General features: G+C 32.4%; 1 protein-coding gene across 5 annotated transcripts in view; it reads right to left on the bottom strand.

Annotated features, from left to right (window-relative positions):
• LOC123659571 overlaps positions 1–17501 on the bottom strand; it is a 149382-nt gene that overhangs the window by 12974 nt on the left and 118907 nt on the right. For all 5 annotated transcript variants that reach the window (XM_045594776.1, XM_045594778.1, XM_045594779.1 and 2 more), the window contains 2 exons: positions 5191–5470; positions 171–310 (listed from right to left, as the gene is read on the bottom strand). In XM_045594776.1, the coding sequence (XP_045450732.1) occupies positions 171–310; positions 5191–5337 (287 nt within the window). In that variant the 5' untranslated portion in view covers positions 5338–5470. The remainder of the gene's footprint in view (positions 1–170; positions 311–5190; positions 5471–17501) is intronic.

Raw genomic sequence — 17501 nt, 5'->3', positions numbered from 1 at the left:
TTTCCTATTGAAGTACGTACATACAATTTAGTCTCAGTATGAGGCCCACATGTTCTCGGAGCAACTTTAGCAAGCCTGACAAAGTATTTACCATTTACCTTTTATTAGGTTTGGTCTAGTTTACGTCCACCTAAGTATATATCTTGGCAAATGTTAAAATACTAGCTTACCTAATTTCGGATGGAGGTCTGTAGGCGGCGCTAGTGACATAGACTTCTGAGCCGGAGTCTCGAGGTGATCCATTGTTGTGGTGTCTTCGGCCGTTCCTGTGTTCACCACCAGATGGCGTACGTGTTCGCTCGTTTATCGCCTAAAAACAAATTGTGATTCTATTATTACTAATTTAAAAATTAAAAATAACTGCTATCGTTTCCTTAACTTTCATTTGTGTTAAGGTTGATTTGCAGATTCTTATGACTCGCAGCACGCATAATCGGCTAATTTCAAAGTGTAGGGTGAATAGACAAAGCAAACTAATCTCTTTTTTGTCATAATACGAGCACATTTACACATTATTACCTAAAACGTCGCTAGTTTTATAAGTTATCTACGCTCAAAATTAATTTGTACTCGCAACGCATAATGCTTTTTTAATCTACAAGTACAAAACAAGCTAATAATTTTTAAATACATCGTTGAGTGCCAAGTTGTTGTGCCAAAAAATATTAAATCAAAATCCGAATTAATTGAACTCGATTCGTAATAGGACGGGTTATAACCGCTTCATTTGCAATAAACGTTGTTACGACTCGGAATAGGGGCAACACGGACAACAATACAAATATCGACGTGTTCGCTGTGTGTTGATTTTGTGTTTGGTGTGTGTCATACGCGATAATCGATTTTGTTCTAGAATTTTTTTTTATGTCACTAGGTCGGCAAACAAGCGTACGGCTCACCTGATGGTAAGCAATTACCGTAGCTTATAGACGCCTGCAACACCAGAAGCATCGCAAGCGCGTTGCCGACCCAATTCCCAATCCCCCCAGGAGCTCTGGTCACCTTACTCACCAACAGGAACACAATACTGCTTGAAACCAGTATTATTTAGCTGTGATCTTCTGTAAGATACTACCCCACTGGGGTAGTATCGAGGTACTACCCCAGTCGGGCTGCTCCATATTTTGAGCAGGAAATTCCTGCTGTGCCCTACCTCAGTTAAATTTAACTAACTACCTCAGTTAAATATCAACATCTCACTACTGGGCACATGCCTCTTTCTCTTTGTAGAATCATTACATCTGTTTAAATAAAAATGAATAATAACTCAAACGATTGTAATAAATTGAATAGAACAAAAGCAAAGAAAAATCCAAGTCTTGTGTTCGTGATTTTGTATTCAGCCATTGCGGAATCTTCGAAGAGGAGAGTCGACGAAGTCTGACAACGCCGCCGAGCTTACCCGAATACTCCTATCGGCTTCCTTCTCGAAGTTGTTTCGGTCTGGTTAAATGGTATGGTCTAGGTTTATTAACCGAGATAGGGTACAGCAGGAAATTTCCTGCTCAAAATATGGAGCAGCCCGACTGGAGAAATAACTCGACCTTACAGAAGATCACAGCTAAATAATACTCTCAAGCAGTGTTGTGTTTCTGTTGGTGAGTAAGGTGACCAGAGCTCCTGGGAGGTTTAAGGGTAGGGTCGGCAGCGCGCTTACGATGCTTGTAGTGTTGCAGACGTTTAGGCATCAGGTGAGCCGTACGCTCGTTTGCCAACCTATTTATATAAAAAAAAGGTAGACATAATCCTGAACAACTTCGAGAAGGGTACATAACCTAGAATTTCAAATGAGATTCGTTGTTTATAAGACAACCATATTAAAAAAAAAATAGGTATACTAAGCTATGATGAAGAAATACAGTACATTACTTATTATTGATGCTTTGAATGTTATTTAGATTTGAGTAGGATATGGCTTGTTAAAAAAAGTTAAATAGTCAAGTAATGTAGCAAAGTATTCTTTAATATGGGCTTATTTAAAAAAATTATCCGATTAGTACAGGCGCAGGAAATAAATCTTTCTTAAATGTTTAAATCATTAGATCAACGTAAGGTTCTAAAAACTGTATTCGGTTTGTAATTTACATAGGACTATACCTTTTTGTAAAATAATACAAAAAAGATTAAGAAATTTGTAAATGCCTTTTCTATGATTAATATTTAGGATAGATTTATATACCAGTGGTCGCCCAGCGGTCGAAATTTGACAATAATTAAAAATTTAAATTACTAAAAACCAAAATATAATGAAAATAAAGAACCATTTTTTTTTTTTAATTTTTCAATTTGACTTCAGACTGACAATCAACAAAATAGTACGAGTATAATATGCATGTGTGTGTCAAATACATGGTAGTGTGTTTTATGTTTTTTGTATTGATTTAATATATTTTTATGCATAATTGTAAAAAAATGTTAGCATTCTGCACTCCTTCTCTATATAAACTATAAGTGTGCGAAATTTCATACTCCTCCGTCCGCGTAATTTTCGTAAAAAGGGGTACAAACTTTTGCTTCACGTATTAATCACTTCGCGTATTATCACGTAATTCTAAATGAGCTATATCATAAAAAAAAAACAATAAGTAATATAAGTACTGATTAGAAACACATTTATGAGGACTAACGAGCCGTGTATCATCAAGTAGTGTATTTTGCTTAGGAATGTTTCATTGGCACATAAAGACTAAAGCACAATATTTTAACTTTTGGGATTGTCGTTAAAATTAGAAACGTCATGTCCTTTTTCAGAATTACTTAAAATTTTGATTCCTTATTTTTAGTTTTTGTTTCTTACCTGTGTTTTAGTTAGAGTAAACATTTATGTTTTTTCCTAATAAATCAAAATATAATTATTTTATCCAAAATACAAATATTTTCTTTAATAAGTGTTCTTAAATTTTCCAGAAAAATCGCTATCGTCTGTCTATCAATTCATCATTAAATCGTCAATGTGTCGATATGAGCTCAACATTCCAGCTGTTATGTGTTTTCATGCCATTTTAATCGCTTTCAAATGCGTTTGATGTGTGGCCGAAATAAATCGACATGGTTTAATGTTTGTGCCGTATTGCGTCGTTTGTTGTTTCCTCTGTTATTTCAACTTTAATTAGAAAAATGATGATAATTTTTACGTTACCGTTATGATATTTTTCATACATATTTCTTTATGTACATTTTCCACGGATTTTAAAAAAGTATCGATATTATGAATCGACGGTTTTAAAGATAATTGTCTAAAGACTACAGACTGAAGCGACTGCCGTGATTTTTATGCCAAGATTCCCACGATAGTCATCGATAAATCAATGGGCCAGGCCGATGGAATTAATTTAATTATACGAACACATTAAGGAGGCACGGATTTATGTAAAGGAAATGACTTTGCGTCAATGCTTCGGAACACAAATGGAACCACCGTCGCTGTTTTTACGTTTATTGTTAAATATAAATTTGTTTGTATTTAGACAGTTTGCGATTCTATTGGCACCAAAATTTGGACTCGTGAAATCAGCTGAGAGCTAGAGATGCGTGATGGTAGAATTTGATATTACGGCTATTTATACTATACATATTATTATTTCTAAATAAATAAAGAATTTATTAGCTAAAACGATTCGGGTCAAGATCGTGCTATTGATAAAGATGCGTGTTTTAGTGATGCTTTATTTCATGCAATATATATTTAACTAAACGTATTACAAAAGACAGATTTTATAAAGAGTAACTGCGAAGTTTCTTTCCGATTTTTTTCTGCAGAATCAACATTCTGAATCGGTGGTATCTTCACTTAACTACAATTAATTTATATAAACCAGTTGTTAAAATGACGGTTCAGTGATTTATTTTTTCTTAAAAACTGAAGTTTCGACATTAAAAGTTCTTTTAATATACTTAAGATACGTGATGTGGCTATAGTGCAGACCTGGCTATCTTGATAGCCACCAGTGATCATCAAGGTTTAGTTGTCAACCGGACTTTGATGTCAACTTGTCTGGACTGGCGTATTAGTACTTTTGATTTTTTTTTAATTATTTATCAAATAAACAATACTCTATTTATTTATTATAAATAGCATTAAAAAACCACGCAGGTTTATGACAATGCTATTTAGTAGTAACCAATGAACCAAAAAAAAAAAAAAATTATCACACATTTAACGTAAATATTTCCGTATCAATAAACACTTGCATTTATTTATTTATAAACTAATTTACGGCGATGTTTCCACATTTGTACAACAAATAATTTATAAACTATTTCAGGGTTACGTGTGTATTTTATTAATTACAAATTTCAATTATAGTATTTTTCGGAATTGTTTTTTCGTGCTTACGTTATTGCGTGATAAACGCGTGCGTTCAATCGTGTTATATTTTTTTTAAATATTTTTTTTCAAGTATGCGCTACGGTACTTCAACTATCATCGATTTGTTTTATAATCTTAGCTAATGTACAATGAACCGACTTCAAAAAAGGACGAGGTTACTCAATTCGAATATTTTTTTTTAATGTATGTTCGTACTTAACTTCGTCGTTTGTGAATCGATTTTGATAATTCTTTGTTTGTCGGAAAGGAGATATCCCAAGTGTGGTACGATGATAAGGAAACCAAGATTTGATGATGAAATCCCAAAGAAATCGAGGGAATCCTCGAAAATCGTAGTGACGACTAGTACGTTTGTTGATTTTTTTTCATCTACTTACGTTGTATTACTTGTCGATGTAATTAAAGTCGATTTTTTCGTTTGCAAGCAAAAACACTAATTTATCATCAAATGATTGTAGTAGAAACTTGTATTTAGCGTTGGATTATTAATACGTTTTGGTCTAACTGAATTTGTTTACTTCAATAATAAATATATTGTTAGTTATTAGCATAGTTATTTAGTAATCAATTAATAAGCATTGGTACTTTGAGCAGGTCATATTATGATCTACATATTTATTAAATAATACGAGTATTTAGACACTTTTAAACAAACGTTCCCATTAATATAAAGATTGTTACATACCTTGTCGGGCAATAACAACAAAAGTACAAAAATAGTTTAAAATTATTTGTAAAATCGATTTTATAGAAAATTTCAATACACAATTCGAGAACCTAAAGAATTTTAACGAAGTATAAACTTTTAAGGTTTTTTTTTGTGATTATAATAGTCCTCGAAAAAAGTTTTTTTCACTTACCGTATATTCAGAAAGCGTCCTTTCAGAGGGCGCTCGGTGGCTGTCATTTTCGTCTCTTGGCCGATGTAAATAACCCCCAGAAGAAGGCGAGTCGACCCCTGAACGGTGTGTCGCCACGTAATGATTGTTCTTAACTTTATTCGCCATTTTGTTTTTCTTACAAACAAAGACACATTATCAACTGCGCGCCAAAATCCGCATCATTTTTTCAACCTTTTTTTATTTTTCAATTCGGTATTCAGCCCAACGTCATATTCCACCATAAGTTTTGTAGGCCAACCTGCAACAAAGGAACGGATAGTATTATTGACCTTTCACGATAACCTTGAGTGTATAATTTGCGGCTTGGTAGCGATATTGACCTATACAGACCATATTTTGATAGGAATTTGATTGCAGATATTGTTTTTGAAACGAGCGAAATACCGGTTCACACGTTTTTGTTACATTATTTTATTGATAAATAAATAAAAAATACAATCTAGATATTTAATGAACGGCTTAATAGATTGATTTAGATTAACTACTATTAAAAAACTATTAGGAATTAAAAATCAAAAATTACTAGGCAATTATTTCATATTAATAGATAAAAATCTAAAAATGGAATCTATTTAATGAAAAATAGATTCCATAGATTTTTATCTATAATAGTAGTAGCGTCACTCTTTTTATCGATTTGTTTTTCAAGTTTATCGATATCAGTAACATCACTGTCGGCTCTGTTCCTAAAACCCAGTGAACGAATGATCGAGTTGTTATCAAATGACCCATCGAGAGATGAATAATATGCAATTTTGTATCGAATCATCCTGATCGTGAGCGAGTTCACTCTCACTGGACATTCTCCAACGTTATATTATCAAGGTTAGTGATAGGGTTGGCAACATTTCTTATATTATATATATTTTCATACAAAAATGTTTTTCATTTGATATTTTCATTCGAATGTCTACCATATTGTTTTTCATTGTAATGACTATCTTAAGTACTAAAATTCGAAATAGAAATACACGAAAAACAAAGAAAATAAAGATAAATCAGAGAATAATATATTGACAAATTTAGATGATAATTAAACGAATTTACTAAAATTTTATAACAAAACACATTTATTTTAAAGAGTAACTGCAGATTCTTACCGATTCTTCTCTGCAGTATATACATTCAGAATCGCTGGTAGCTTCATTTTTAACCACACTAATAATTAAACCTAATATAACTTTGATTTGTAAATGTAGTAAGTTGTGTGTTTGTTTGAGGACTGAAAAGTTCTTTTGAAGCCTCCTTACATAAAGTAACTTTTGATTTTGAATGTGTAAAATAAGTATATTTATCCTAATAGGTAAGTTGATTTTGATAACCCTAGTATAATTCCTTCTTGCCCAATTTCGATTCTGATTAATTAGATTTGGATCAAGAAGCTAATACAAAAAGTAGAGTGAGACTCGTGGCTTGATAATAATGTGAAGTTATGTTTTTGTGGGTCGTTTCATGTGAAACTGTGCTGTTATTAATAGTATCGAATGTCCGTGTTGAACTTAAGCTTTCGTATATCATAATAAAATAAAAAGAAACACAATATAATGTGGTCACAACATAGAGTGGTCTTGTCATTATTAGTAAAATAATGTAATATCAAAGATTGAATACCGAATTATTGGTAATGATTTTTTGTTATTTATAAGATTTTTTATTTTATAATAATTGATCAAAAAGTAAGTTTTTTGTGGTTTCCAATATCTAATGGTCAACAAAACACTCCTCGAAGTGTGTACACTTGTGAATGACGTGTTTATTATATGTCTGTCTCTATTCTATGTATGTATATGTGTATCGTAACTGAGGGAGGAATTCAGCAGGAATTTCCTGCTCAAAATATGGAGCAGCCCAACTGGGGTAGTACCTCGACCTTACAGAAGATCACAGCTAAATAATACTGTTTTCAAGCAGTATTGTGTTCCTGTTGGTGAGTAAGGTGACCAGAGCTCCTGGGGGGATTGGGGATTGGGTCGGCAACGCGCTTGCGATGCTTCTGGTGTTGCAGGTGTCTATAAGCTACGGTAATCGCTTACCATCAGGTGAGCCGTACGCTTGTTTGCCGACTTAGTGACATAAAAAAAAATGTATTATTATTATCAGAACATTTTAATTATAAATGTTTTAAGCGCTTTAAAAAAAAGTGAGTCGTTATGATTGATAAGCTACAAGTTAAAGGGAAAGATCTAGAAGTAAATAATTTTTGATCAAAATATTTTTAAAAATTAGATTAATACGTAATTTTTAATTTAAAAATAGTTTTATAACATGTTACACGACAGTAAATAATAAATGGATAAAAATTTGCGCTTAGGTAAGTCATTTGTGAAAATCATTAAAACTTTAATTACCCATATATTTAACAAGTGGGAAATTCCAATAAATATTATATCATTCATGTCAACACTGTATAAACATGTAGGAGACAGTCATTAGTACTACACGAAAAAGGAGGTCAGGCGCTTCGTCCAAAGGCTGGCAGCACTGACGCACAATTAAGAAGAAATTTGTGAAAATCATTAAAACGATGGTTATGCTATTTGCGATGTAGTTTCTTTGCTCGATTATCCCACTGTTCATCCAAACGATGTCTGACGATAGTTAGAACAAAGCTGGCTTCAATAAATATAAGAGGTATATTGTCTATGTATATGTTTTTGCAAAGGATACACAGCATCTTTAATCAAACTTTATTAAAGGTCTTTTATGGGCTTAAAGATGCTATGATATTTTCTTGTGTCTTGGCCAGACTTAGTATGAAACTCTAAATTGATAAGCATTATAAAAGTATAGTTCCACACCCATAGGCGCTGGAATGTTCCAGTCAAAATGTTGCAATTCAAATGCACTTTCTACTACAGAAATCGCTGCTTACATACAATCGTGCTCATTGATGTTAATGTGCTTAATGTGTATGCACGTCTAATTGATCGGTTACTTGATTACATTATGTATAATAGGATCGAGTGTTGCACACTAATAATTATACACTAATATATATGTATTAGTGTTCTTAAATCACTTAGATGGTCACTATGTTTAAGTCGTATGAAACGCTGCTACATATATTATTACTAGCGGACCCAGCAGACGTTGTCCTGGCCGGAAAACAGCTACCAAAATTTGATAGCAGCACCACCTACCTAGTTCAATTGAGATAAAAACTACCCTATCTCCCAAGTTGGTCCAAATTACTAATGCTTACAAAATTTGATAAAAATTGGTTCAGTAGTTTCAGAGTTTATCGTTAACATACATCGTGACACGAAATTTATATATATATATATATATAGAAGATAATAAAATATTGTGTCCTCAAAGACTCCCAGTAGGATGACAATTCTTTGTCGGAGGATCAGTAAAATAAACCACATGAACACAAACGCCAGACTATGAAAAAGATATGTATGAGTTATCCAAAAAGATCCATAGAGGTAAAGTATACCAGAAAATATCCTGCTTAAGACTGTGGTGAGTACGTAAATTGTAAGATTCTTTGTCACCATACTAGGATAAAAAATGATGAGCGATAATTGAAACCGCGACAAAGCGAAACATCTACTTGCTGAGACCGATGCGCTAACAAAACGTTACAATAATAACAAAATAAAGAATCGGTTTGACCTGTTTATTGAGGCTAAAATTACCTATGCTAATATATTGCGCTACAACTCATGGAACCGAAGCAGAAAGTATAAATATAAATCAAATGTTATCGATGAAGTAAATCGAAATGCAATTCAGGTAATAAGAATCAGTTCAATTACCTAACAGATATGAATTGATAATTGATTTAAAATAGTGTTAAAATAAAAGAAATAATCGCTTCCTCTTATTTTAGGAAAATGTTAAGCACGGAAGAATTACTATAAGTTTCTAAATGTCAGCGGAAAATGTGTATATAAAACTACTTTATTATGATTTTATTACAATTGTTAATAGAGAATTGTTAATATTATCTGTTTCTCTAGGTGTCAAGATAATAACTACACCACGGTTAATTTAGAGTTTCCTATAATTTTGTGAAGCAAATTTTGCGCAAAAAAAAACAAAACAGGCAACGCGTAAAAAGACAAACGTACAATAAATGTGTTGCTCGAAAACTAAAAAAAAAAACGACTTCAATTAAGATTGATAAGTAGCGACATAGGTAGTCGGCAAAACTGTCGATTAAATACGAATAATTAAAATGGGACAACATGCCTAGCACTATCCACTCGTTACACCCAGTCAAAAGTAATACAATAAAATACATAAAAATACAGTCGAACTGTGAACTAATAAGTACTGTGTGGCTACGGTACTAAATATTATAGCCACCCCCTCTCTTCCCGTGGGTGCCGTGAGAGGCGACTAAGGGATAACACAGTTCCGCTACCACCTTGGAACTTAAAAAGCCGACCGGTGGCGGGATAACCATCCAACTGCTGGTTTTGAAATACACAGGCCGAAGACGGGCAGCAGCGTCTTCGGTGCGACAAAGCCAGTACTGCGGTCACCAACGCGCCTGCCCAGCGTGGTGACTATGGGCATAACACATGAGTTCACGTAATTTCTGGCGTAAACTTGTGGAGGCCTATGTCCAGCAGTGGACTGTATAGGCTGTAATAACTAATGACAGTCGAATTGAGAACCTCCTCCTTTTTTTAAAGTGGTTTAAAATAAAAATAAAAAGTGTTTTGGTTTTCACTATTCTCGTAAAATACCAGATAATTAGTTTTCCCTAAATATCTTTCATGTATGGAGATATCGCTTGAATGCAAGTATAATATACGTATTATTATTATTATTATTTTATAAAATTAATTTCTAAATATAAATAAATAGATATCTTATAACGTACACACATGGTCGTCTGTCCCTATGAAAAGCAACTTAATGCTTGTGTTACAGGTAACATACGACTCTTATACGTTATTTTTTTTAATATACATACATATAATACATATATAATTACAAATATTACACCCAGTAGGATATGATGCTGAAATCGAACCTGCAACCCGTGGAAGAGAAAGCAGGGTCACTACAAACTGCGCCAACGGGCTAGTCGAAATCGGGCTATTTGAAAAGGGGTTTGCTTTATTATTATATCCTTAAAGAGTTAAACTCTTTGCTATCAATAGTGACGTATACATAGAAGGTAAAACGGAGTCGAGATTTAAAACATCCATAGTCATAACACAATTATTCTTATTACACTATCGATTGTATCGAGTAACTGCCAAATTACTTGTAATATTTCGATATTGTTTGTGTAATGTATTTTATCTTTGTGTACCATCGGGTTGGAGCAGGTTCTATTCTGACAAAATATTTGATATAATCAATGTTCTTTGTACTGTTGTTGTATATGAAATATATATAATTTTGTTTTCAATGAAGGTTAGATTTAAGTATAGTTTTAACAGATATGTATTTATTTATTTTTGGCAATAATAGTTGCTAATATTATCAATTATCCAGTAACATACGTACATTTTTTTCATGATTATATTGTAAGCAACACTCCGTTCGTGGATACGACTAATAAACACTTGGAAATAAAAACCAGCAAGAACAACAATGACAAATCTACAGCCACTGCTAGGTTTCGTCTCGACATAAGGAAGCGTTAGAACTTAATCAGCCATATAGCCATCAGCCATATATCCTGACTGTATGAATAATTTCGCCACCAAAAATAAACCATTGACAACAGCTTCACCTCATGCGACTGTGATGATGAGACCCCATAAGCAGAGACACAGACCAGATATCTGAATAAATACAAATGTCTGCTTTGAACTGGTACTGAACGCACTATCGTCAGCGTTAGTTAAACTTTTTACACAACTATACAAGCTCGATAGTCAATTACTCGTTACACATAATACTCTGAAAAGACCATCCCCAGTATTAGGTTAGTTGGGGTTGCTTATTTGAATGAAAGTCTAATACTTTGTTTTGTCTTGTAAGAAGACTAAGACTTGAAAAAGAAAGTCTAAGTTTCTAAGACCTAGTAATAAGGGAATATATTAGTGAAAGTGTTCGTTTAACGGGAACTCATAGCGTGTTTGCAGCCGTCTTCTACTGCGTCGTAAAACATACTAGCAGGTAGATAACTTTCCATTGATTACACTAAATTTATCTCGCTGCTTTACCCATAAGAACTCATATATAAGTATATATATCAATTAATCATAAAAGTTACGTCGTTAATTACAGGCAGCGTACTTTAGACTCACTATCTATAAAGCTTTTTATTTATAAAATTGTGGTTGTTGGAAATTGAGGATATTTTCTTATATCGCTGATTTTAATATCCTATCTTTTATCCAAACAATGATTAGATCCTCGTATATGGAAGATTCTATTTATTCATTATCACTCACACACTTCAGCCTAATACAGCCTACATTTGGACATAGACGTCCACAAGTTCGCGCCAAAAATGGTGCCAACTCATGTGTGTTGCCCATAGTCACAACGCTGGGCAGCGCTGGCTTTGTCGCACCGAAGACGCTGCAGCCCGTCTTCGGCCTGTGTATTTCAAAGTCAGCAGTTGGAACTATTCTATTTGACGTTTGTTATTTCCATGGGCAACATTTGATCCAAACGTAAACTCTTCCAAAGCAGGTTTTAAAAAACGAGCTAAGTCTACTTTTCTACTACTTATAGTATACATTTAAATACTGTCAAGTAATTTTAACTGTGGTAGGGTACAACGGAAATTTCCTGCTCAAAATATGGAGCAGCCCGACTGGAGAAATAACTCGACCTTACAGGAGATCACAGCTAAATAACATGTTTTCAAGCAGTGTTTTGTTTTTGTTGGTGAGTAAGGTGACCAGAGGTCCTGGGGGGAACTGGGGATGGGGGCTACGGCAATCGCTTACCATCAGGTGAGCTGTACGCTTGCTTGCCAATCTAGTTACATAAAAAAAGTAACATTATGTTAGAAGCATTTCTACGTGAATTATGCTGTACCTATTACGTAAATAAGTATCAAACGAATATCACCTTTTTCATAAATAGCCTTGGTTTAATCTTGGTTTAAAAAATAAAAAAGATCGATTGTTATTGAGCAATGGATTAATTAAACGTTCGTTTTAACTTCACAATCTCTTCATTCTTACCCAACTTCATAGTAGGGTTTTGGTAGGGCTGTCAAAGCTATTTGTAGTTTTGGGGTAGAACTTAATGTCATATAGAAAATTAATATATATTTATTTTTGAAAATTACGTATACATAAAAAAATGTTATTCTTCTTATTAACTAACATGATTATTAAAAGTTAACTTAAAGTTGATTTTTAGACAAAAAATTGATAAAAAAAAAAACGAAAAAAAATTAAAGTGCAAAAAAATGATAATATTTAACATATATATGTACATGGTACAAATGGTGTCATAAAAAAAATATTTATGAGAAATAACACAGCGAAATATCAATATGTTTTTGGAACGAAGTTCCTTACGGTAGGCTTGACATTTGGCTGGGCAACCAAACTGAAAAAAATGTGATACTAAAACCGTAAGAAAAATATATAACGGAAGTGACGTAACATCACACGTATCAGTCACACGACTATATAATATAACGTTTGTAAAACTAAAATTTTACTAGTAAACCTTTTTTAAAATTATTTATCTAATTTTATACTTTCGACAAAAATAAATTAGGTATATGTTTTTTATTTCACTTAATAGTTTGAATTATTATTATTATTATTATTTTGTTTGATTTATTTTATTTTACGGTATTTGTTATTTTCTAAAATACTAAATTTCCTAAATACTTTTATGTACTTAATTAAAAACCAATGAACAAAATTAAAAAAAAATCAAGAACTAGAAAATATATACAAAATTCAACATTTTTTTTTCAAATTGTGTTGTTTCTATACTATCAGAAGGAACTTCGTTCCTACCTCGTGTATCATGATACCACATAATTTTGAAATATTTCTAGAATTGTCGACTTGTCAAAGTACTAACTGAGGTAGGGCACAGTAACTGAGGTAGAGCAGGCGGCTTGCGATGCTTCTGGTGTTGCAAGCGTCTATAATCTACGGTAATCGCTTACCATCAGATGAGCAGTACGTTTGTTTGCCGACCTAGTTGTACAAAAAAACACATTTAAAAATATGCATGTTTGAAGGTAAGATTATTGAAATTATGATGAACAATAATAACAAAAAAAAAAAACCATAGTTAAGCAACCCTAGCCAACAATAAAACAATGTGTATTGTATCTGCTCACTAATCAGTTTTGATGGATGAACGAGTTTGCTCTAAAGTATTAATTGCGTTATTTAAAAAGTTATAAATTATTATCCAGTGTTGCGTTGTTTGGCACCTGTCAGGACAGCAGGTTCGAACAATGGCGATCAGTTTCAGTTGCGCAAACAACATAATGTATGCGAAGACTAGGCGTACCACGTGACTTCATTCATGTCGTTACATGTCGGATTAGTAATTATATTTTGTGTTTCTTTTACATAATAATGTTTTGAACGAGTCAAAAATAGAAAATAAAATAATTGCAGTAAATCGTCTTTAGTTCATACATGGCCGTCGAGAGGGAAAATGAAAACAAGTTATCAAATTTCCTCTTCTTTTTCTTTAACTTTCCTATTTCTATTCCCTTCCTTTCATTCTAAATATAGTTCTCTTCAGCGATTTCGATGACCCCATTTTTTTCCCATCCAATATTATCTATTTAAGCCAGCAACGTAACTTTTTTTTAATTCATATCAATAAAACACAAAAAAGAAATCAATCAAAAGAAAATTAAGACATTTTTCATATACTTTACTTAGCTTCTGCCCGCGACTTGGTCCGCGTGGAATAGTTACTTTGGAGTAGTTGAGGAAGCTCTCAAAAAAAAAAACAAAACAATTTTGAAACATTCTCCATTGGTGTTCCGCTCCTATTGGTCTTAGTGTAATGATATATAGCCTACAGCCTTCCTTGATAAATGGGCCATCAAACACTGAAATAATTTTTAAAATCGGACCAGTAGTTCCTGAGATTAGCGCGTTCAAGCAAACAAACAAACTCTTCAGCATTATAATATTAGTATGGATTTTTGGTTGAATACAGAGCATTTAAAATGTATGTCTGTTAACTAATAAAAAAACTGATAGGAAAGTTAGATAAATGATCAAGTACCTTACAAATGACGAAATCAACAGACTATTGTTGCTTAAAGTTCTTTTCAATGTGTTACCACTTATTGGAAGTAAAGTTTAGTTTTATTTGTGGGAAACACATTATTGACATGCAAAAGACTTAAACGACAGAACATAAAGGCGTTTACTGTCACAGTTCACGTTCAGTCACGGGAAATATTAAAAAAAAACAAAAAAAAAAAAAACAAAAGGAATACGTAAAAACGGATATCAGTCATAACGTTAACTGTTCAAACAAGCCTAAGTATTCTGTATTATTGCTTTATATTTTAGTATCATGTGTCTTAGGGTACCTTTTACTTTGGCGCGTTTTACAATTATCTCGTGTTTTAGTAATGTATTAGTATAATATAGAAATTTAATTAGTTAAGATATAATACAAAAAATTACTGTTGTTTAATGTTTATGGTACAATTTGAAATTGTTTAGTCACGAAAAATCGAGTTCAGGTTGTAAATAATGAGAAAAGATCTTTAGCATAATGAAACATCGTCCAAAAAAGGAGGAGGTTCACAATTCGATTGTATTTTTTTTAAATGTATTTTCAGAACTTTTGACTGGGTGGATCGATTTCGACAAAAAAAATTTTAATCGAAAGATGGTGTGTGCCATTTGATCCCATTTAAATTTATTTCAGATATAACAACTGCTTGTTGAGTTAAATCTAATAATGCGTTTTTACTTGACTATTTTTTCGTCTATGTATGTTGTATTTTTTGTCAATATAATTAAAATAGTTTTTTTTTCGTTCGCGAGCAAATACAATTATGTACATAAGCTGTTTTCTTATTACTCAAATATATACATACGCTAGTGAAACCATAACGCTACATGGTCAGGTACAAAGGTAAACACTACTAGAAGTATAGAAGCTATAATAACGCGAAGAGCTAATGTTTTCAAATAGTCTATTGTTTTTCCATCTTATGGTTATTGCGGTCATTTCATCCCACACGAAAACGTTACTTCTTAAACGATTGTTTTCTAATGTAGTTTCAAATTTAATGACGTTTCGTTGCATACTTTAATTTTAGTACAAATGTATTTGATTTTGAATCTTTCACTTTTTACTAAGTTATTCTGCAAATATAATTGTTACACATGTTGAACGCTGGATAAATAATGCAATTTGAAATAAGTTACTTATTACGCCTTTGAAAATAATAGTTTTAATAAAATATTGAATGTATAAGCAATGCTTACGTGATACAGAATTCGTTTTTTTAATGCAATTTCTTTTCATACTTCTTTATGACGGATTCGTTTGACTTTATTTAAAACTTTATATTAAAATAACACTTGAATTTCGAACTGACAATTTAAATATTTTACACTTAGAAAAAAAGAATATCATGAAAGAGATTAACTTAAAAAGTACATCAATCACCAGAACTTACAATTTTGAATATATCATTATAGAAATTAATTAGCGTTAACGAACATAAAACGAGAGATATCTTAATAGGGTTGGCCTTGGCCTTAAAGGTTGTTCCTTATTACGATGACCGCGGTAAGGCAGGGCTTATTGAAATAATGCGCATGCGTGAGTAATGTGACCACGCCTATTATATGAAAAGTTACCTGATAGACACGGAAGCAGGTATTGCTCAGTTTTGAGACGTTTTGTTAACTTTTATTTCGAATTTTTATTTTTTAAACACATTCGACTAAATAAAAGCACATCGAAATTTATTGCATTTGGCTTTAAAAGCTCTCTTGGTTTGTCATTGTACATTGGTGTCGTATAACTTAAAATTTCTACGGGATTCGGTAGATACATGTAATTTTGTCAATATTTCAAAATGTAAGCATTCATTACATTAAATTATGAATTCATTGCATGATAAAATGTTACAATTTAGTTCTCAAATTATCCAAAGATAATTTAAAGAATGTTTAATAATATTATGTGTCATGGAAAGGGTTGTTTAGTTGTATATAATTATCACGTAGTTTATTTGCCTTTTCTGTTTATTTGACTTCCGCTTTAAAGATATGTGACAAATTAAAGAAAATAATATGTTAACACACACACACACAATTTTTAATAATTAATATTAATAAACGCTTCACACTCAACGGATCTCCCAGTAGGATTTTCTCCTGTGTTGGGGGTCCGGAAACACATACAATAAATACACAAATACAACGCCCAGACCACGAATAACATCTATATGGTCGATACATATGTCTGTCGTGAGCGGGAATCGAACTCGCGACTGCCAGCGAAACGGCCAGTGCTATTACCGTTGCGCTAACGATTTTAATGAGAAAAGACACATTCAGTATGCTTCTAAAGTCGTAGTAGGTACTAACAGTTGACTATGTAAATAAAGTATGTATTGTTATTAAAAGGAGTGAAGTAAAAATATAAAAGTAAAATTACAGACACATCTCGAACCATAGGATATTGAATGCTAAAATAATAAAAAGCCTCTTATAAAATAGAAACGAAACGATGCTTATTCAATAATAATCGGAAAGTGTTATAGGAAAATAGAGCGTTAGTATCCTAAGTAAACATAAGCTGTCTAAGTAACGAATACTAAAATCTGACTCAACTGTGACCTTACGACACTACAACAGTGGCATGCCTGAATTTAGCATTTTATAACCCAAGCATATCGTTTGCATAACTTCTAGGCGAATTTATAACACACCTGAACAACTAAATGGTATAGAAAATTTGAATACAGTGCAAATTCTGCAGTTCGAATGCGTTTGCCTAAGCGTTATTGAAATAACTTGAAGCAATTAATTCCGTTATCGCTTCCCACGATTCAATGGGTATTCAGCAAGGCGGGTTTGAACTTTCTAATATGAAAATGGTAATGTTCCAGTGCTAAGTATCCATTTGAGATCTTTGCGTATAAAATGTAACTTTGGTTTTTATGTTCGTATTGTGACTGCTGGTCGCTGATTTAATTCTCAAGGACTTATAAGTATATGAGCGTTTCCCTTCTATCTGAAGATATGAAAAAATGGTAGCACCTTTTTATGTTTTATAAAGGTATACATAAATATACAAACATGGCGTTAGTAATTATGTTAATTTTATCAAAATAAATAAACAAAAATTCTGTTTTATGTATGTCA

Source organism: Melitaea cinxia, chromosome 14 (genome assembly GCF_905220565.1).
Source record: "Melitaea cinxia chromosome 14, ilMelCinx1.1, whole genome shotgun sequence".
Taxonomy (NCBI): Eukaryota; Metazoa; Arthropoda; class Insecta; order Lepidoptera; family Nymphalidae; genus Melitaea; species Melitaea cinxia.
Note: the sequence above shows the minus strand (reverse complement) of the source record. Positions and strands in the feature narration are given on the sequence as shown.